The sequence below is a fragment of the Myiozetetes cayanensis genome, unplaced genomic scaffold (assembly GCF_022539395.1).
Source record: "Myiozetetes cayanensis isolate MyiCay16 unplaced genomic scaffold, myiCay2020 scf1, whole genome shotgun sequence".
Taxonomy (NCBI): domain Eukaryota; kingdom Metazoa; phylum Chordata; class Aves; order Passeriformes; family Tyrannidae; genus Myiozetetes; species Myiozetetes cayanensis.
The window spans coordinates 19,127,363-19,149,266 of record NW_026086604.1 but is presented as its reverse complement, the minus strand read 5'-3'; the positions used below and the strand labels follow the sequence as shown (position 1 = coordinate 19,149,266).

The following is a 21,904-nucleotide window of genomic DNA, read 5'->3' as shown; positions in this document are numbered from 1 at the left end:
CAATCCTATCAAAACTTACCCAAGGGTGTTGCCTGCCAGTCTGCCCAGAGTTTCAGAACCAGACAGAAACCATGGGGAGTCACTAGATCTGCCTGGCCTGGATGTCCTTCCTGCCCCTGAGCCACTGCTCAACTTTGAACTGAAAGTAAAAGATGGTAAATCAGTCACAAAACAATCCCAAATGGGTTAAGAACAAAACCTGGAATCCCAGGTTGAAATTCTCAGGGACTTAATCTGGTAACATACCAGCTTAAGCAACACCCTTGGGGAATAGTCCAAACTAATCTAACTGTATATTAAGAGGTACACTGGAAAAAGAAAGCGGAAAGCATGCCTAACTGACCTTATGTACATGGGCAATCCATAATAGCACAGTTGCAAATACATATTAAGCCAATTAGTGATTTGAGGTAGCCACTGTGCTAAGTCTTCTGTTAGCGTATATGTATAAATTTTAATCAGGTGTTCTATCCATAAACCTGACCCTGAGTACCCTACTTCAATATTAAGTGGTTTACATTCAAATATGAATCATTAAATAGTCCTGTTAAGGGGGACTTACCTGGACCGAAGACCATGGGTCTAGAAAGTGAGCCTCGCCAGATGGGGCCACTTTCAGAGTGGATTCTACACAAAGCTTAATAATTTAACACAGTTTCTTTCATAAGGATTATTTTTGGAGGAGTTTGTTTCTTGAACTTAAAGAGACCCTGTCTCATTTCTTTTAGAATCACATCTACTACTTCTTCCTATGCCAGTCTGTCAAGCTAGGCTGTTTGGCTGCATCACCAATAACCATTGCATCTCTACTCAAAGTATCCATTCCAAAAGCAATCTACTTTGAAAACAAACAAATAAAAACAAAACCAAAAAAGCAGCCAAGCTGCTTATCAAGTTTAAAAGAACGTTTTAGAAGGAAAGCATCTCTTACCCATCACTATTCTCAGGTTTACCCAATTCCAATCTGTCTGGTTGGACTGAAAAACCAATCCGGCAGACTCTACCATCCTGTATTTAGAACAAGAAAAGCAAGCATTCAAAACTGAAATGTAAGACAAGTTACAATAAAAACACAAACACAAGTCTTCAGTTACTGAAGAATATTGATCAATTTAATGTTAAAAGAACTAATTTTAACTGTATGGTTTCAAGTTTGTTCTCTGAGATTTCAGTAATTTACCTCAAGAAGAAATGCAGCGTGATTTGGTCCCACCACACACTGTTTAATAGTGGCCTGTTCCAATACATTCAAAGGAGGGTGGCTGAAAAGAAGAAGTGAGAATGTGTAGCATTTTAGAACATTTGAAATCTGAAAAAAAAATCAAAACTTAGCTGTATATAAAAGGAAAGATGTGCAGTGATGGTTACCAATATGAAAAACATTCAAGAATGACTAAACGTGCATTAGTTGAAGGAACTATGATGTATTTCTTAACATTAACCACACAAAATGCAGGGGAAAAAAGCCCTAAAAGGTGATGTTTTCATTTAATGTGATCAGCAACAAAAAACTGGGTTTATACTTTAAAGTAAGGAGTCATTTCATAAGGAGATATTTAATAATATATTTTATCATAACTGAAAACCTTCCATTTTCATCCTGTGTTATCTGAAGCATTTCTGGACTTTAGTATTAGTAGGACTTTAATATTATTAGTATTGAGGATTTGTCCTGAGGACCTCGCTGCCACCGTCCAAGCTCGCTTGGCCCCGGCAGATGAACCTTAGGATTAAAGGGTGGGCTCAGTTCCGCGCACACTGTGTCTCACCTAAAAAATCCAATGCGCAGGCTGGAAGGTGTAAAGACCTTCCCCGGATCTTCGCTCGCGAAGACTGGCCATTATTATTATTGAGGATTTCTAAGGCTATATCTACAGTACAGTTACCTGCCTCGTGTTGCTGTCAGAGAAACTGTACTTTCCTAAAGGATTTAGAGCAGCACATGACATGCCTTACCTGTTTAAATTATATTTGTTCAGCTTCTCTGAAACTTCCCTCAACCTGAAACAAAAAGAAATGAAGTTGTTATTTGACGACATATTCCACGGGACACAACCACCACCTTATACAGCATATTTATGACATTATGGGGACAATTTACCCCATTCAATGAGGCTTCATATAAATACTACTTGGTGCTGGGAGTCTGTGTAAGAACTTGATAGTGTTTGGCTTCAAATAAGGTTTTTGTTCTGGAGGTTTTTTGCTTTGGAGTTTTACCCCTGACAGAGAACCAACGTTTGCTTATATTTCTGTGTTTTGCAAGTCACTATCAAAAAACCCTACTCCTGCCTTATTACAACCATTTACAACTTCACACACAAAATAAGCAGATGAAGCAGTGAGCATTAACTGTAAATATACTTGTATTTCCTTGTATAAGCTTGAATACAGTATCCCAGAGCAGACAGGATAATCACCTTCTAGGAAATCCAAGTATGTGCCACAGAAGACAGGAAAACAGATGCACAAAAGCCAACATCAACAAATGATGAACAACAAATTCTGACTAGTAGAAGAAACAATCCAGAGAAACATCACAATTTATAGGGTTATGTAAAACATTACCTTTACTAAAAGGTGAAAAATGTTTACAAAAGTACTTCCATCTCACTTTCATGGCACCACACCAAATGGAAGAGAAAGAAAAAGGGCCAACCCACAAACCACTCCTGCTTAGAGGATAGTGTCCAAAAGGGGAAAGCAACAGAGCAATTTCTAAGGTAATTTCTTATCCACTTAGAAAAGATCCTCTACAGACATCAAAGATTCTCTCATAATATCAGGTAGGCATTTCAGTTAATCTTGGGCTCCTTTGTTCCCAAAGGACACAAACAATCTGAAAGAGACCCCGGAGAGCTTCCAATTGTATTCAGAGTATTCACATTATACCAAGATACAAAATCTAGATGAACACTGTAAAAATTATGCAAGATCTTCAGAATTTAAAAAAAACAAATCAGCTTTGGTAGCATATTCATCCTAGTATAAATCAGCAACACCTTTCTAAACTGAACAAAAAGACATGCACACCAGCACTGCTTTCCTCTGTCTGAATCCATGTCTTTAAATCCTTTATTTTCACTCACTTCAGTTTCTACACACAGATTATTAAGGACAACAGACTTCAGCTACTTGTGACCCCTGAGTATAAGAAAGAATACAGATTAGAGGTACAAACAGTCAAATCATAACATTATCAAGTGTTTAACTCTAAAGCATTTGTTCCGAGGGAAAAAATAGGAAAAAAAAATGTATGTTTGGGAAACAAGATCATTTATACTGATGGAAATAACTTCCATGCCCAAGAAGAAAGGACCACAGTGAAAAGACAGCAGGAAGGAAGTGAACGTGCTTAGAATTGCCTTTTGCTATCCAAGCCAAGCTGCTGGTTTGTAAGTAGGCGATTTCACACTCCCGATTTCCAGCCACAACTACTTCATAAGGCCAAGAGTACATGGACAGATAAGGTTTGTGAAGAAAGCCCACAAAAGGAAAAGAGAAAAAACACACTTCATATGCAATCTGCATGAAAAGTACCCCACAAGAGTGAACTGCTGTGGGAGAATATGGAATGAACCCTGAAGATGAATGGCACACACTCCACAGTTTATCATACGGTTTTACAAAGCAGGCAGGGATCTGTTGCATCATATATGACAAGTGTCATGTCTGAAGTGTATCACCTAACAGCTTCCCACAGGAATCCTGAGCAGTTTTCCACTAACATTTCTACCATGAGTTATAATTCCAGAACAGGAAAACCTGCCTTTAAATTCACTGCACTAACTATAACAAAAGTTGACATCAAAAAAGGTAGTGCTTTATTGGAGATGGTTACTAAAATAATCTATGAGCAACATTTAAAGCTTCCTTATCTGAACCTTGTGTCACAAAATCTGAGCACTACCAAAGAAATTGACATCTTTCAATTTGAAAAACATCATCATAAACCTTTTATACCTGTAAAAAAAAATAATGACATAATAGGGAAGAAATATGCACAGAAAGTTAAGACTTGAATACTCAGTGAATCCATGAGTAACACCAGCCTCAAGAGAGATCTATCTGCAACAAGCACAGGTCAAAAGAGATCTAACATTGTTGAAAAAAGGCTGCTGTCAACCTTTAAGGGGAGAGAGCAGAGCAGGAAATAAATGACAATGCTGAAAGTACTAAATTCCCCTAGTGAAAGAAAAAAAAAAAAAAAAGTAAAAACTATCTCACACCCCAAACATCTCATATGCAGCTGCTGTAACAGCAAAATTACTGAGCACAGCCAATAAACTTAAGAGATCCATGAGGACTTGAACATGATGCAGAACACTACCGAGTGAAAAAGGAGTTGTTCTTTAGCTCCGTGTCCCTGCTGGGCTGCTGGTTTCACCCCCTCTCCTCCCCTTCCTTGTGCTGGCACCAGCACTCACATGAACACCAGTCACAAAACTAAACAAGTAGGAAGACAAGAACAAAGCAGAAGGATGTGTTTGTATACTCCGTATGGAGATAATGCCTGTGCAAATAAAAACTCTAAATAATTTCACAAAAACATTTCCTGCAACAATCTAAGCCCTTCTGCCTGCCCAATTGCAGGGTACTGTAGCACTGATCCTCTGAAGGAAAAAGCTTATTTAAGATTAGGTTAATTTTAACAACACAATGCAGTCATTTCAACTGATGGTGCACTGGAGGAAGAGGTACAGGCAGAGATGATTTAATCAATTCTCACATTAAGGAAGGTCAACATTCCCACTAAGACCTTTCTGTGGTAAAACAATCTCCAATACAAATGCCTGAACAGGCTATGCTTTGAAAAATTCTCATTAAAGTCAGTTAAACGATTTCAAAGGAGCAAGTTAGAAGCAACACGTATTCTGATCACAAAGAGATCTTTGGGGAAATGCCCTCTCTTAGCAATGCTTTTAGACAAAAAGGTTAGTGATGATAGCCCCTGTTTCAAGACACACATTCTTTAAATATTCTTATTGAAATTAATCCAAAAACAGTTGCAAGGAAAACAAAGTCAGTTTGCCCAAGCCGAGTACGGATTTTTTTCATTTTTAAGTTTCACAGCTACAATTTTTTAGCCTCTACAAACTAATCAGAATAGAAGGGAACTGTGCCCACACTAAGCAACTGAAGAAGCTCTAGGTCAGGGCTACAGCAGCTCAGATTTCCCACATGACACTTTTATTCATCACAAGATATTACTTCTTTCAAAGTACATTTCTATTTCCAGACAAGTTTATCTCAGGACCCATCCTTTCACCAGATCTTGCTGTATAAAACCAAGTGAGGCTCAAAAATGCAAGAGACTTTCAGAGAAATTCCATTTTAAAATATTAAGTATGTGATAGAAAAATTGGACTTGAGTATATTTATAATAACTTTACCCTATTTAAACAATTGCTTAAATCCACATAAGTAAAATATGGGTTTACAATTTGTGTTTTCCTCAATTTCTAAGAATAAAAATCTTCTTCTTAAAGCAGGCAGGCTGTCCCAAGAATTATTTTTATTAAGACACTATAGACTTCTATAGTACATGTTCACTATACTCAATTCCCTGCACCAGCAACAGCCCTACTTTGACAGTCATCCTGCAGGAATATTCAACCTTTTTAAGCAATTCCATCATGTCAGCAACAGTTCACAGACCAACAGACAAGACATAAGCAGAACCTTCTTACTTCTTTAAGGTTTTAGAATAGTTCAATTAATATATGCTCATCTTTCTCCCTGCATGTTAGGAAACTTAACAGTTACAAGAATAGAAAAATAAAATTAAAAACCACCACACCTACATCATCTGCATCTGCAAGATCGTCTCAGATAGGGAATTTAACATGAAAAGAATAGTGCACTGTAAATAGAAATCTTATATAGGAAGATGTAAATAATTTTCCCCTCAAAAACTTACTTGCTGTTGAACAGAAACAGTATTTACAAGTGCTAATATCTAATCTGGCATTTTGCAGCTTCGATCAAATAACAGTACAGCTAGCACATTTGGTTTTAAGTATTAAAACAATTTCTGCCATCTCAGAGATTGATTTCCATCATAATATAAGGAAAGCTATTTTTTATTTTTCACTGCAACTTCAGACTACATTTTTAAATGTCAGCTAGGTCCTTAAAGAGCACACAGTGAAAATCACTGCAGCTAAGCAATCCAAACAAAGGATTTAACCACAGAGATGTAAAATACAATGTCCACATACTGCCTGTCTCCAGAAGAATGCAGGCCTTTCTGTACTCGGCAAGTAACGCTCAGAATCCCACACACAGTATTCAGAACATTCTCTTGGATTTTTCCTGAAGCTGCACCTTTATAAACCTAAAAGTTATTTGTACACTTTAAAGTTAAAATATCAGGCAGGGCCCCACCACAAGAGGTTTCACCACTTCAGCACCACATGTTGATGGTAAGAGTTGCAGAGGAAGAAAATAAAAGGTACTTTTAAAAAATAAATAAATAAAACAAACAAAACCCACTGTTTGGTATGATGAACAACTTTGAGTAGGGAAATAAAAAAAAACCTACTTCAGTCCTGGTAGATATTTCTAAGTGATCAGACCTCTTTAAGACAATTTATTGTCAATGAAGTCTTTAAGCCAACAAACTTGTGAGACTTGCACACCAGAGCAGACAGAAGTACACAATGCTTTTCCAAGGGAAGGCTAAGAAGAAGAAGATATCCAAGGGGACACACATATGATACAATCAATTCAAGCGCTGGAAAACAGTACTGAGTAACATATCTATCACCACGTAAAGAGTAAATACAACCTTCATCTCCATCCCTCAGTTGAGACCCTGAAGTGCTCTGAGCACAGTGAGCCAGACCCAAGGAGGCACCTTCGTGGCCACTTTGTAGGTTTTGGCCCAGCAGAGCTCCACAGCCTCCAGATCAAAGCCCTCTCACACCTGCCTGTCTTGAGTCACATGGAAATGAGCTCCTGTGCCTGTCTATCAGTGTCATGAAAATAGTCTCAGAAATGCAGAAAATGGACACCAATGAAAGCTTAGGCAAATATGTTGCCTTTGTTTCCTAATCCCAGCATGTCCTGGACACTAGACACTGACACTGATGTAATGTCACATCCAGCTACCTTCCATGACTCAATACAGCATAAAAAAGGATCCTATCCCCGACTGCCATGTCCTGATTGCCATGTCAAACACTAGAGAGTGGCCTCCAAAGACAAAGCCCTCCACAGCTACACCTTTATCCTACCGGAATTAATGACGATCTAGAGTGTGCTTTAAGTCATTTAGGGTCCTAAGGGGGAGAGCCCATAAAAACCCAAATGCCAAAGTACCACACAAAAGCAGGCAATAAGATTATCTGTACAAAAACAAAGTAATGCATATAAGGAAAAAAAAAAAGTACAAAATGACAGGCTCCAAGGTAACCAGTACTACTCAGGAGGGGAGCAGGACAGCATGTTTAGCCAATAATACACAGATCACTGAAACAAGCTAGATGAAAAAGAAACTCAGTACTCTACTTAGTAATCAGGGCTACCGGGGTTTACCCTGTGTCCTCTCCACCTTTGAAGAAATATAAATTAGGACTATTTGATTATTACACAGTAAACCAACACCTACTGCTCAGGAAATCCCTGAGCTGCAAATCCACATAACATACATAATAATGGCCAGTCTTCGTGAGCGAAGATCCGAGGAAGGTCTTTACACCTTCCAGCCTGCGCATTGGATTTTTTAGGTGAGACACAGTGTGCGCGGAACTGAGCCCACCCTTTAATCCTAAGGTTCATCTGCCGGGGCCAAGCGAGCTTGGACGGTGGCAGCGAGGTCCTTAGGACGTAGGTGGGTTGCCTTTAAGGGCTAACGAGCCCCACCTGCCCGGGAGTGGCCCTGACTGGGAATCGAACCCGGGCCTCGGCGGTGATAGCGCGGCGCCTTTACCACTAGACCACCAGGGGCTCCGCTGCAAATCCATAGAAGCTAGAAAAGCATCACTGTATGTTTGCCCTATTCTAACACTTTTCCTGTCACCAAGCACTGTGGTCTCTGCCACAAAGAGGAGGAAATCAAGATGGACTTGACTTAAACATCTCATGGTATTTCATGGTATCAACCAACACAGGTTGACAGAATATGGTTCCCAAACTTTATTTCCTATTTTGCAGGACTATTAGTTTGGTTGATAAATGTAGTTCTGACCATTTAATAGTCCTCTCTGGAACAATGGTAACACACTGTGCTGAATCAGTAAGCTGCAGCAGAAAGCTAATATGGCAAACATCAAACAAATTAATCTCTTAAAAACAGCTTTCTGCAATATCACTGAAAAGTCTTCAGGTAATACAACTATTGCAGAATGAAAATTCCCTCAGAGCAGACCATCAATATTTAATGATATAACAACACTGATGTAGAAAATGACATAAGTTAGGTATAAACTAGCCCACAATAAGGTTAAAGCAGGACAAGAAAAATTAGCAAACATAGGATAGAGAGAAAGACATTAGAAGGTTAACAATAGATACCCACCAATATCTAATATTCAGAGTTAAATACATGCTACAGAGGCAGGTAAAATGACTTACCCATCTTCTTCACCTAAAGAGAGTGTCAGCAGGTATTTTAGTTCTAGTTTTAAGAAAACAACGCAGATTTCACATCACTATACAGAACAAAAAGGGGAGAGCAGTGGATATGCTTTCCCAGAGCCTTTAGAGCTTTTGAACTCTCCCATAAGGTCCCCACGGAGGAGCTGTTGATGTTCAGGCTGAATGAGCAAACAATGGGATGAACCGAAAACTGTCTGAACAGCTGGGCCCAGAGGGTGGTGATCAGTGGCACAAGGTCTGGTTGGAAGCCAGCGAGTAGCAGCGTACCCCAGAGGTCAGTGCTGGGTCCAGTCCTGCTCAATGAGATCCTCATTAATAATGTGGATGATGGGGCAGTGTGGACCCTTGGCAAGTTTGCTGCTGACACCAGACTGTAAGGAGTTACACTGCCATCCAGAGCACAGCAACCTCGTGACCTTCAGCAAGGGGAGGTGGAAAGCTCTCCACCTGGGGAGGAATAACCCCATGCACCAGCACATGCTGGGGACTGCCCGGCTGGAAAGCAGCTTGGCAGAAAAGGACCTGGGAGTCCTGGTGGACAACAGTTTGAACATGAGCCAACGTGCCTTGCAGCAAAGAAGGCAAATGGCATTCTGGCTGCCATACACAAAGTATTACCAGCATGCTGATGCAGCAGAGCCTTCCCTTTATTCAGCACTCCTGAGGCCACATCTGGAGTTCCAGATTTCCCAGTATGAGAGAGACATGAACATACTGCACAGAGCCCAGCAAAGGGACACAAAGAGGATTAAGGCACTAGAGCACCTCTCAGATGAAGAAAGGCTAATAGAGCCCAGGGAAGAGAAGGCTCTGGGGGGATCTTATCAATACATAAGAACACCTAAAACAAGGGTAGTAAAGGGGACAGAGCCAGGCTCTTTGCAGCGGCACCCAGTGAAAGGACAGAGGCAGTGAACACTGAAACACAGGAAGCCCTGTCCGAATATCAGGAAACACTTCTTTTGCTGTGAGGGTGACCCAGCACTGCCACAGGTTGCCCAGGGAGGTTGTGGATTCTCCATCCTTGAGAGTTACTCAAAAGCCATCTAAATATAGTCCTGAGCTACAGATGGCCCTGCCTGAGAACAGGAGTTGGACCAGATGATATCCAGAGGTCCCTTCCAACCTCAGCCATCCTGTGAATGATACTGAAGACTTACTGCTTTCAGAATGTGATCTCCACACATTTGACTTGAAGGCATGGTAACAAAAAGAGGATTTTTGCCATTGAAATGCTAGAAGCTCAAGTTTTGCTATAGAATCCCTGTAAGATCACTGGCACAGAAAAAAAGGAAAGTGTCTGAGACATTAGACATTCACCAAAAGCATTCACGGGTACTCAAATACCCAGATGGAAGAACTCTGTTTCTCCATCAGCAACAGCAAGAGCAGGGACAGCCACTAGTAAGACTTGTGAAATGCAGCACTAGATGCCTCTGATTAGCAATGACTTTTTAAGCTGGCTGACTGGTTTCTTTAGGTCAAAATCTACTTACACCCTTTCTTCAGATTTATCATTTAAGTGACACTGAAAAGATCCCCTTCTGAATAGAAAAAACCAAAACTGTAACCCCAAACCACAGTGTGAAGCACAGCCATAGCCCAGCTCAAGAGGAATACAAAGTCAATCATGTTTTTTAAATAAGCAAACACCATAAGCTATGAAACAGCACAGCCCCTTTTCTGAAAGAAAGCTGTAATGAAAAGTATGAATATGAACAGAAAGAAACCACAAATGGTATGATCCTGAGAGAACTAACACAGAGCAGTTACAGTACACCTACATGTTCTGTAGCACATTATCTAGAGCATTTGGTAGTAAAGTACAGCTACAGGTACAGCCTAAATGCCTAGTGGTGTTTCTATGGAAAAAAGAAAAATACACTACAGGGGAATGAGTCACCCTCAATCTGATGCCCTTCTATAGCAGCAGACTTCCAAAAGTATGGGTCACAAATTCAGGCAATACAAGACAGAAATCTGTTCTCTGGTGCAGAATGCATCCAATCATCATTTTGTGTTCACAGATTCCGTTCAGCTGCACAGATTCCTTGCAACTGCAAAAAAATGTTTTGTTTAACATTTAGCAGAAGGTTATTTCTTCAGCCAGAACACCACAACAGCTAAACAACTGCATCAACCAACTCAGTTGGGTGAGAGTTCTGAATCCAAAAACAATTGAGGTTGTAAACTATTTAACTATCCATCATTTCAGTAAGTATATCCTCTTGTGACAATGAAATGTGTATAATGGGAATTTAGAACCCCATGGTTCTAAATTCAAGGATACTTGAAGAACACACACATGATAATAACATGAGCCAGTATTCCTACAACATGCACATCTTAGCCACCAAATGCAGCTATGAAGCTGTACACTTGTTTAACTAAAATGAGTAAAATATAAAGACCACATTTAGGTAAAGAAGGAAAAACACCTTATTTTTTACTTTTAGAGGACTGCTGTAGTGATTCCACTAAAAAAAATTGCTATCAAAACAAAAATCAAGTCACTGAAAATCTCAAAACTTTTTTGTGTCCCATGGTGATAAGATTGTTAATGCTTCTTCAGGAGTTAATTATGAGCCACCAGGGAGGCTGTGACTTTACCAGCAAACCAGCTTAAAACCTGGAGAGACAGGTTCTGGTCCCAGCTGAGGCTACTGCAAGAACCAACATCATAATCTCTCCACCATTTTACTTTGCTCTAAGCTTTTGGAAGCCATGACCACTTTCTGCAAAGTTGGAAAATGGCCTTTGATTTGAGCATTCAAATGCTATAAAAATATTTTTAAAAGTAAGAACTGTCACATTATTAAATACTTTGTGTCTTGGCTAGAGAAAAGCAACTGTATATTTTGTACAAGTGATTTTATTAAAAACAAAGCACAAACAAGAACTGAATTCTAATTGCTTTCCAATAAAGTCCAATGAGCTTATTCTCATGCTGAATTAGTTTTAGCAACAGGGAAAGATCATTTAGCATGTCCAGCCCTTTACTTGCCAGCTCCTCCAATTCCAAGCCTTGAAGTATTCAACAAAAACTCTGACATCACAATGTCATCTGCGTGTTCATTTCTTCAAACTTGTTAAAAACTGCCTTTTAAATACCACAGACTTCCCTCCTCAAACTGTCTTCCACTAAACACACATCTTCAAAACCTTCCTCTCAAGACACTGCATCTTTGATTTAGATAGGACTGGAACGAGGCCTGGCATAAGGAGTAGAGAGCAAGCACCACGCCAGAAAAACAAGCAGCCAAATCGCTTTGTCAGATGCACAGTGCAGGCAAAATAACTCAATAAAAAGCCCAGCTTCTGAGGTGCACAGCTCATCACAACACTTTTTTGCACTGCTGCAAAGAGATTCTCTTTCCCATCTGTCCATACCCCAGCCACTAAACTCCAGGTGCTTCCCCTCAGTGTAACCAGTGTTTTGGTTCCTGTACAAGACCTGAGGAAGCAGCAGGTTTAGTACCTCCTGCTTCACATTTTGCCTACAGCCATTGCATTTCAGGTGACAATCTTGCCAGATACAGATTCTGCACCACAAGAGAAAGAAACGAAGCTTTGGCCATTCCAGCAAACAGCCTGTTATTCCCCAGCCTTCCCACGAGGAGCAGGGCAATAATTGCCAGGTTACCTTCTGCCTACCCAATCTGCCCCACAATGACAAGAATATGGGATGATCTATATCATTGGAACATTTTATTAAGTATCTTTAAATTACTGCTCTAGAGACAGATACATTTTCTCAAAGCGAATTGTGTATACAATGCCTTATTAAAAAAAAAAAAAAACAAAACAGAAAATGAGAAAAGAAAAACTGCTGTTAGTAATGTGCTAAGAGTGGTAAAAGACAAAGGAAAGAGAGTTCCAACAACCTAAGAGATCTTCATTAAAGGTCAGACAACAATAACTCATTTATATTAAAAAATATAAAATGGATTAAAAGCCATAAATCCTCTTTAGAATAACATCTCTTGATATTTACTCAAAGGAGAAAAAAATGCAGCCCTGATCATTTTCAGGCTGGATAGAGAACAGTAAAATTTCATACCATAAATGAAAGAATAATCACTCAGAGACACATTCAAGAAAATTAATTTTGCAAAATGAACAAGAGATTAAAATTATACCACACTTATTGAAGGAACTGACAGACTCCAATGGCTTCAAATGACAACAGAGTAAGGCCTACAGTTAACTTCATTCATATGGGCAAGTGTTCACTTTCCAGTTAAGCTTTTGGTAAAAACCCTGCAGCACAAACATTTGTCTATGTTAAGTTAATGTCAGACTCCACATTGAAAACTACACAGTGAAATTACAGTTTTTAGTAGAATCCAGAGATCCCAATCAAAAAACATCTCACTGTATCAGAACTGCATACATGTATAGAGATAACCTACCCCAAAAGTGAAAAAGGTGAGTTTAGGGAAACCTAATGGATAATACATTATGAAGTATAATGAAAGATTGCAAGCAAATTTTAAAAATGCTGCTTTAACACAGGCTTGGCTTAAACTAATCTACTACTTCTACAATGCATAGAAAATAAGACAAAATTACCACCCAGCTTAACTAGAGATGAGGGCAAACATGGCTGCACAAAGTAACACCACCAAAACCTGGGTACAGAGCACAGAGTTTCTTTCTGGGCTATCTTCTAACGAACAGGCAAACTACAGCTGCATGGGTATAATCACCCTCAATTACTAGAGATATTTCCAACTGATTCCTTTGACAAACAAAAAAACACACCCTCTTGAATGTGGGTTGTTTTTTGGGGTTTGTTTTGCTGAAGACAAATTTCCCAAGATTACCAAAGTCTCCAGCAGCCTTGGTACCCTCATCTGTTGAGTTATGCTACTGTTGTCACAACCTAAACTGGCAGATCTCATGGCTGGCCTTAAAACAACAGCGACAGTGGGAAGTTCCAACACAGTCAATGCTGGCTGTAGCAGTGAGACTTGTGAGATGAAGACAAAATTTTCAGACTGCAAATTCTACAGTCACATCGCTCCTCAACCGGAACCAAACTGGCAGATGAGCAGTGCTCCCACCTTACACCTTTCTACTCGGTTTTACAGTGTCTTTCAACTGTTCAGAATTGTCCAGAATTGTCAAACTTTATACCCTTATATCACTGAGTAAATGTTCTCTCTCAAAGAAAACAAAAAGCTCTTTAACTTGAAACAAAATGCTGATTTTCCTTGAAGGGGAAGGGTAACAGACAAGGAAGCAATGTTGGTTGACTGCTTTTTTTAAGGACAGAAAGACTTTAAGAAATAGAATACAGAGTTTATTGTCAAAATAGTTCTATGCTAGAAAGAGAAAATAAGATCTGAAGTCTGAATAATTATTCCTGTAGTGGAGTAACTAATGCTGTGTCCATCCTCATTTAAACTGTCAGGCTTAACAGTTTTGGACAAAACACACGGGCACCCTGAAAATTACATTTGCACATTTATTTCGGTATTTTTTTCTCCAAATGGTTCCTCTTGATTTACAAGCCTCTTGCCACTGCAACCAGGCCTTGTCTTCATGTTCTCTCTGGGGCATATACAGACACAAACCACTGCAGTCTCCTATGTGAAGTTGTTTTTAAGAGACAAATCCTTAGTGGACTTCAGTGAATCCAAGCTTAAAAAAATGTAAAAGCACAAATAGTTTTGGTTTATGGTTTTTTTCATGCATAAGTGGCTGTTGAGTTGATGCAGAGAAAAAACAGTGGCTTTTACAAGAAGCATCTTGCAAATTTAACTATTTAGATTGCTGCTAGTGTAATCACTACAACAAAATACCTCAAACTCCTTTCTCTCCTTTATGTAACTTTCAGATACAGACTACCCTCAATTTAAGTTCCCAGTGATTAACTGTGCCATAACTGTGAATACACATCTACAACACACTACAGTTTGCCAAGCTTAGGTACATCCTTGGTTGTTTTTCTTCAACTCATCAATCTCTACAACTCCCTGAAAGGAGGTTGTAGCCAGGTGGGGGTCGGTCTCTTTTCCCAGGCAGCTCTCAGAAGACAAGAGGGCACAGTCTCAAGGTCTGCCAGGGGAGGTTTAGGTTGGATATTAAGAAGAAATTCTTCACGGAGAGGGTAATCAGGCATTGGAATGGGCTGCCCAGCAAGGTGATGGATTCTCTATTTCTGGACATATTTAAGAAGAGACTGGATGTGGCACTTAGTGCCATAGTCTAGTAACTGTGGTGGTAGTGGGTCAAGGGTTGGACTTGATGATCTCAGAGGTCCTTTCCAACCCATCTGATTCTATGATTCTATGAACTGTCAAGTCATTTTTCATGTAGATATAATTGTATACTAAATAGTTATGTACTTTAGACAGATCAAGAAGGATGTTTTTTACAAACATCCTACATGGTAATTAGAAAATTAAATAAAAAATATTATACAAAAAAAAACTACCTCAAATGTATGTTATTGTTTATAGTTTTTAACTTTTACAAATACATAGCACAGAAATGTTTTTAACTGATACCTTACTGTTGCTAGAATTTAAAAGGTTGTTTTCTGACAGCTCTGACTTTCAGTGCCAACCTTAAAACATGGCTATTGATATCTTAGTCCATTAATCTTACTTTATCATTGGTTTAACAACAGATATGCTCAAACCTTATATATGATCTGAGAACACATAAAGACGCAACATTTGTGCCCCAATTACTATTTTACTAAATTCCTTGTGACAGATCACAACTACCCTCAGCCCAGATCACATTCACAGTACAGTTTCACATTACAGTAGCCAAAATAAACTTGCTGCTTTCAAAATGGAAGGAACTCAACCCTGCTTCCTCTTCCCTGTTCTTCATTCCCAGCTCCCCCTCTTGCAGCACCTTTCAAAATCCCCCCTTTTTAATCCATCTATTCTGATGCTTACCCAACCAGAGATAAACCAGGGCTATCTTTACATCATTTCAGGAAATTAAGTTAGTTTCCTGTGGGATCAGACACTTAAAATTAGTGCAAGGTAAGAGGTGGGGAAAACAAACCTCCACCTTCAGAAGGGAGCAATTACTTTGACTTACAACATCTCAGGAAAGTTTCAGCAAGAAACATTCACAGACTATTACATACACACTCTCTAAAAAGCAGTATGTGGGGCATGACAAACAATTGTAACCAGAAGAGGACTCTGGCAGAGCAAAGTCCAAAAAGGCCTAGAATATTGGCCTGAGTATAAGTAACCTTTCATATTCAACCAGACATGAAAAGATGCTTCTGTGTAAATTCTGATGCTTAATTTCCCAAATTATTGTTCATAAATAACAATAGTGAAGTAAGATCAAATCTAATGCACTGCTGCTGCACATATGAATCCTGTAACACTCTGTATAACCACAGTGGTGGTGCAAACCTTTTGATGCAGACAGAACAGTTTATTTTGTAAAAATGTTTTTCCAGCTAAGGGTCTGATGATGATAATAATAATAATGCCATGACAGTCATACCCCATCCCTCACTCTCTTCTGAAAGAAGTCAATTTAAATTTGGTTATGCTTTCGAGAAATTAATCCTAAAACTGAAGTCAATGCTTCTCCCGTTAGTAAATTTTCATCAAGCAGCTGTAACTCAGGGAATTCAAGTACTACATCAGTTATGTTTTCCCATTAATTAAACAATCTATTCCTGTTTGTGGCAGGCTACCTGCACTTATCCTGAAGTAGATTAGGAAACAGTTTAAAGCATACCAAAATAAATCACTTGAGCTAAAAGAAGTGCTGTGTTATCTGCACAAAACTTGCAGGTTTTCCATTTAAGAACACATCAGTCAATCCCTTCTTTCCCCCAGCTTTGGGCAGCAATGCAGATCACACGTGAGAAACAGCAGAGAAGTTCATGCTGGGGCTGCCTTCCTCTCCCCAAGAGCACAGGTACTCTCCCAGCACGCCTGTAGATGTACAAGAGGGAGTTCAAGGCTAAACAAACACTTTCATTATCAGGAGCTCTCTCTCCCTCTGTGTGCACGGCAGAGACACCGGTTCCACATCCCTGCTGGCTCCCTGCACAGCCACACCACACCCTCCACCAGCTCCTGCCAGCAACATCTGCTTGAGATTTTTAACAGATTTGCTCATCAGTAAATGCAAGGGGGGGTGTCTGCCAGAGTAGCAGCCACATATCCACCGATCACTCACAGTACCTTGAAATGATGTAGAGGCTAAAAAGGTATGTTCCTGCAAGGTACCTTTTTTCCACAGATTATCAAGAGAGTGTAAACAACACAGGCAATGCAAAGCACTCTACTTCATTTTTCAGTTCAGGCACAGGCCTAAAGTCAGTCATATTCAAATAAGAGAGAAAGGCATTGAATATATTATTAAGGGAAAACAAAGTCATGCAAGAGCCAGATCTCCCTTTCTTCCCCCAAAGATGACAGTACATACGGACTCACTGAAGCTTCAAATGAACTTTTCTTGGCTGCACTAATGGTTTCAAAGACCTTACTGCCAGAAAAACTACTACATGGCACTTCTCAACACTTATCTTAAATTCAGAATACCCTCTATTGAACTAAATTCATTACATCTCATTTTTAAGAGGAGAGAAAAAAGCACATTAACACTGTGTCAATGACCACTTCAAAAATTACATCTTACTCTACGTTAGGACTTAAATGGCTTAGCTGACAAGAATTTTCTTTGTACAAGGTAAAGACAAAGTCAAAGCTTTGAGATGAACCCTGTCCCTGAAGGTTAGTTGATGTAGGGAGAGCTGTTTATGGAAGTTGAAAGACTCCCCTTCTCCTTCTACAGAGTAGCAAGTTAAACTGCTACTCTGAGGTTTGCTACTAGCCAAGAAAAGGCTATTTGTCATGGTTACACCCACTTCCTAACCCAACATAAAATTAAGAAATACACTGAGAAGAATTTACTGAGATTAACTTATCTATGAAATTGTGTCAAACCTCCTTAACAAAACTCAAAGTCTTCTGCCCTAAAAGAGGTGGATTATCAACAAAACATACTTGACACCCAATGCAACAGAAGCTGGACATTTCTTTTTCAAATATTAAAGCCATTAATTATTTACATCATAAATACTCTATGGAGTTATTTTTCAAACTGCAGGCCATACCAAATTTTTCTCCCATTAAACTTTTCAGATTCAGTTTACAGAGAACAAATTGCTTGGGGGAAAAATTCCAAGTTACCTGTCTTCCTAAGTAAACTTACCAGAAAAAGCTTAATTACTTCAGTTCATCATAAACAAAAGCTTAGCCTACTATCCATTTCAAAAAATGAATCCTAACACAGCTGCAAAATTAAGTATAACCTTGTCCTCTGTGAACTCTCTTCAGTGTCACCAGCTTTCTGACATATGAGTGAAGAAGCCAACACAGTTTCAGCTTCTTTGAGAGAGGACTAATAACTACCATCAAGGTACAATATTAACCAGCATTTTCAAAAACACTAGTTAAGAAGTACTTTCAGATGATGAGTAGGCATGCTCAGGAGTCCTCCAATTATCTGTGGTTCTACAGTTACTTTTTCCTTCTTTGAAGTGTTTTACCATTCTCGGAGTTGCTGCACGAATAAGAGGGACAGCAAATTAAACAGAAAATCTAATAAAAACTGTAGAACAGAATGAGAGAAAATGCACCAAACCACACTGGAAAAAAATACTTGGAGACTACTTAAGAGCAGAGCAATACTTCAGAAGAAGGATGCTTTCCAAACACACTTCACTCTTCTCACACATCTACACTGATAAAGTTAAAACACATAATGTATCAAATACTTGATTATAAAAATTCCAAAGTGTCCTGTATCCTGAACACACAGGGATTGCACCAATAAATGCCTTGTCCTTTAAGATGTGATTATTCTTTAGATACAGAACACAGATCCATTACTGAAAGCAATCTAATTGATGTTTTACGTACACTAGAGATGAAAGCATACTATGCAGAATTATGATTCCAAAATCAGATTTTGAGAAACAATTATCATTCAGAGTACAGACAGAAAAAAAAAAGCCTAACTGACCACTGTCAGGGGCTACTGGCCATTGCCTGTAGCATAGACTCAAAAAAGAGGGGAAAGATCCTAGAGACATGAGATGTTCCAGGATCCTAACATCTGTGAGCATGTACATGAGAATTTATTAAGCTATCTGGAGCCTAATCTACATTGACAGAATAGTAATAAGCAGCAGTGCTACTGATAAAATTGAACTGGCATTTCCAGCACATATGTGTGTGCCTCAGCCCTACTTATGAATCATTCTGATTTCACTGCATTACAAGTTCTGATACACAGCTACTGCACTTTTAGTAAAATTACATTCATGAAGTGGAAATTTCTAACTTGCAGATCAGATCAAGGAGCTGCTTGATTTTTCAGAATAAGTCACTACTTAACAGCACTTCTGCAGCTTTCTCCACATATTAATTATCACACATTATGAAGCTTCCTCTATCAAATAGTAGTTTTAAGACATGCTGCTGTGGTAAGAAGGGAAAAAAAGAAATTAAAAAAAAAACGAGGAAGCATTAGGAAGATTGAGGGGGCATCACATTTTACATCAATAGGTCAACAGAACAGGTGACATTAAAGAAAAAACAGATGAGCTCTCTCACTCTGAGCAAAGTGTGATAATTACATGTTAAATGTTTTCTAAGGGTCTATCAATATTAAAAAAAAAAAAAAAGAAAATCCACGGCAGTCCTTTCAAGTTCAAAGTCCTAGTTCTTACTCCAAATCAAAACAGTGCAACCAGTAAAAGATCTCCTAGTACAGCATCACCTCTCAGTTTGTTACTAAAGGAAGATGGTGCATGCCAAATTTGAATGCAGTACTGTAGACAACGCCAGTCAATCCCTTAGGAATGGAGAGACCTCCTAGGAAACAGGATTCTGTAAAATATATTATCAGGTTAAGGGGAAAAAAAATACACTCCACACTAAAACACTTCAGGTTTTGGATCTATTTTATCTTTAGAAGTTTATTTTCCCTCTCTAAGGGCATGGATGAGGTAGTTAGGCCGAAATTTTGTTTTTAAAACGACCTACTTTCCTTACTGTATACTCTCAAACCTCATCCGTTTAAAGAGGCAACTCAGCAAAGACTGGTCTAGGAGAAGTGACCTAACTACAAACAACTGAGAAGCGATCTGGACTCTGGCCTACTCTGAAATCTGGTAGGATCAAAACCAGAACAGTATCACCAAGAGCCCATACTTTTTAAGGCTTACAAATATTTACATATTGTTTACATCCCTTAAATAATATTTGTAGTGTAAAAAATTTAGCTTTCTATCCAGTGACGATTAAAGATATCGATTTATTCACGCATAAATTTGCAAGAAATTAAGAGATAAGGTTACAGATTTTTTAAGAATCCTTGTATAAAAGAACACAAGTAAAATTTACAAGCTATTACACATACCATTAGCAGTTGCTACGGAAGAAATATCTGACAGCCACACAGAGTTGTCAAATACACGTCAAGCAGTGAAGAAAATTTGGTTCATAGATTCATTTCCCCCAAGCACTCCAGTCTCTCCCCAGCCTGCAGTCTCTCTCCCCCAGTGCTACATAGAGTTGGCTGCGATGTTTCCAGGCAGGCAGCGGTCATTCGCACCTCAGCTAAAGCCGCACCGCCCCGCCGATGTGGGGACAGGGCCTGCTTTTGTGCACAGCCCCGGCCCTGCGCGGGGCAGGCAGCGCACACCGCGCTGTGTGTGACAGCGCTGCCGCCTTTATCCCCCGCTCCCGTCATTCCCTCACACGCCGCGATCCCCCGCCCGCATTGTCTGCCTCGCTCCATCCCCGATTAACACGGACACGTTCTCGCCTCTCAGCCAGGGATCCCCGAGAACTCCCTTCCTCGGCCCCGGATCCCCAGGAACCCCCCTGCCGGGCCAGGGATCCCGGGATTCCCCAGGCCGGCCGGAGCCCCCGCCGGGCCCTCGGCGAAGGTCGCGGCCCCTCAGCCCCGCGGGGGGCGAAGGCGCCGCCGGGAGAGGCCGCTCGGGGCGGGCGGGACGCGCGGGGACCCCGCGGGGGGGCCGGGCCGGCCGCGCTGCCCCCGCCGCCCCGGGGCCCCTCCTCTCACCCCGGGGCCCTCCCCTCCGCCCCCGCCGCCCCTCACCGGTCGTTGAGCTGGTCCTCGGTGCCCGGCAGCGGGTGCACCACGAAGTGGATCGAGGTCATGTTCCGCGCCGGTGCCCTCCCCGGCGACGGCGGCGGGAGGCGGGCGGGCGGGGGCCGGGCACACAATGGGGGCGGCGGGGGAGGGGGCGCTCGGCCTCCGTCCCTCCCCCGGGGTGGTTGGCGGCCGCCCCGGCGGGGTCGCGGGCTCTCGGCGGCCGCGGCGCTGCGGGCGCGGGTCGGGGCGGAACGGCCGCAACGGCGGCGCTGGGAGCTGGGCCGGGCCGCGCTCACGCACGCGCCGCCATCTTGGCTCCACGGGCCCTTCCCCCGCCCCTCCCCCTCTCCGTGCGCCGCGCCGGGCGGGGGGCGGGGCCTGGCCGGCGCGCGGCGGCGGCGCGCGTGCGAGCCCCGCGCTGAGTGGCGCGCGCCGCTCCCCCCCCCGCCACCAAGCGCGCCGCCCATTGGCCCGGCGCGGAGGCCTCGCGGCGGGGCGCGGTGACGTCATTGCGCGCGAGGGACGTAAAGTACCACGTGCCTCCCCCCTTCCTTCCCCGCCGTGAGGGATCCCGCGGGCGGCGCGCGCCGCTCCCCTGAGGCGCCAGGCGGGAGCGCCGGGAAGGGAGGGAGGGAGGAAGGGAGGGAGGGAGGAAGGGGGGGCACGGGGTGTGCTGTGAGGCCGTGCAGGCCCCCGGGGGGGGGAACAGGGATTTCCCCCGCTGCCCGCAGGTGCTCCAGATCACCGTCCGCCGCTACCTGCTCGTCGGGGCTTGCCCTGTCCTCTCCGTTTGCGGTTCTAGTCAGTCCCGGCACAGCCGGCATTATTCACCTTCCTTTAGGGAGGTTCACAAAATAGCCAGAGTTGGAAGGGACTTCCGGAGATCATCCTGTCCAAACCCCCCTGGCAGGGCAGGGGCACCCAGGGCAGGTGACACAGGAACGCGTCCCGGGGCCTTTGGAATGTCCCCCGAGAGGGAGACTTCACAACCTCCCTGGGCAGCCTCTTCCAGTGCTCTGCCACCCTCAACGTAAGGAAGTTCTTCCTCATGTTGAGGCGGGACTTGTGTTTTAGTTTATGGCCATTGCTCCTCGTCCTATGGCTGGGCTCCACTGAAGAAAGCCTGGCACCGTCCTCTTGGCACCCACCTGTGAGATCTTTATTGATGGGATCC

At 41.7% G+C, this 21,904-nt stretch overlaps 1 protein-coding gene across 14 annotated transcripts in view; it reads right to left on the bottom strand.

Annotated features, from left to right (window-relative positions):
* UBR5 (ubiquitin protein ligase E3 component n-recognin 5) overlaps nucleotides 1-20,949 on the bottom strand; it is an 87,670-nt gene extending 66,721 nt beyond the window's left edge. For 5 of the 14 annotated variants that reach the window (XM_050307708.1, XM_050307788.1, XM_050307807.1 and 2 more), the window contains exons 1-5: nucleotides 20,734-20,948; nucleotides 1,957-2,001; nucleotides 1,181-1,262; nucleotides 932-1,008; nucleotides 20-139 (exon numbers count right to left, since the gene is read on the bottom strand). In XM_050307708.1, coding sequence (XP_050163665.1) covers nucleotides 20-139; nucleotides 932-1,008; nucleotides 1,181-1,262; nucleotides 1,957-2,001; nucleotides 20,734-20,795 — 386 coding nt within the window. In that variant the 5' untranslated portion in view covers nucleotides 20,796-20,948. Of the gene's footprint in view, nucleotides 1-19; nucleotides 140-931; nucleotides 1,009-1,180; nucleotides 1,263-1,956; nucleotides 2,002-20,733 lie in introns of all 14 variants that reach the window. The other 9 variants (XM_050307727.1, XM_050307718.1, XM_050307738.1 and 6 more) reach the window with 6 other exon arrangements.
* Nucleotides 20,950-21,904: the final 955 nt, after the last annotated feature.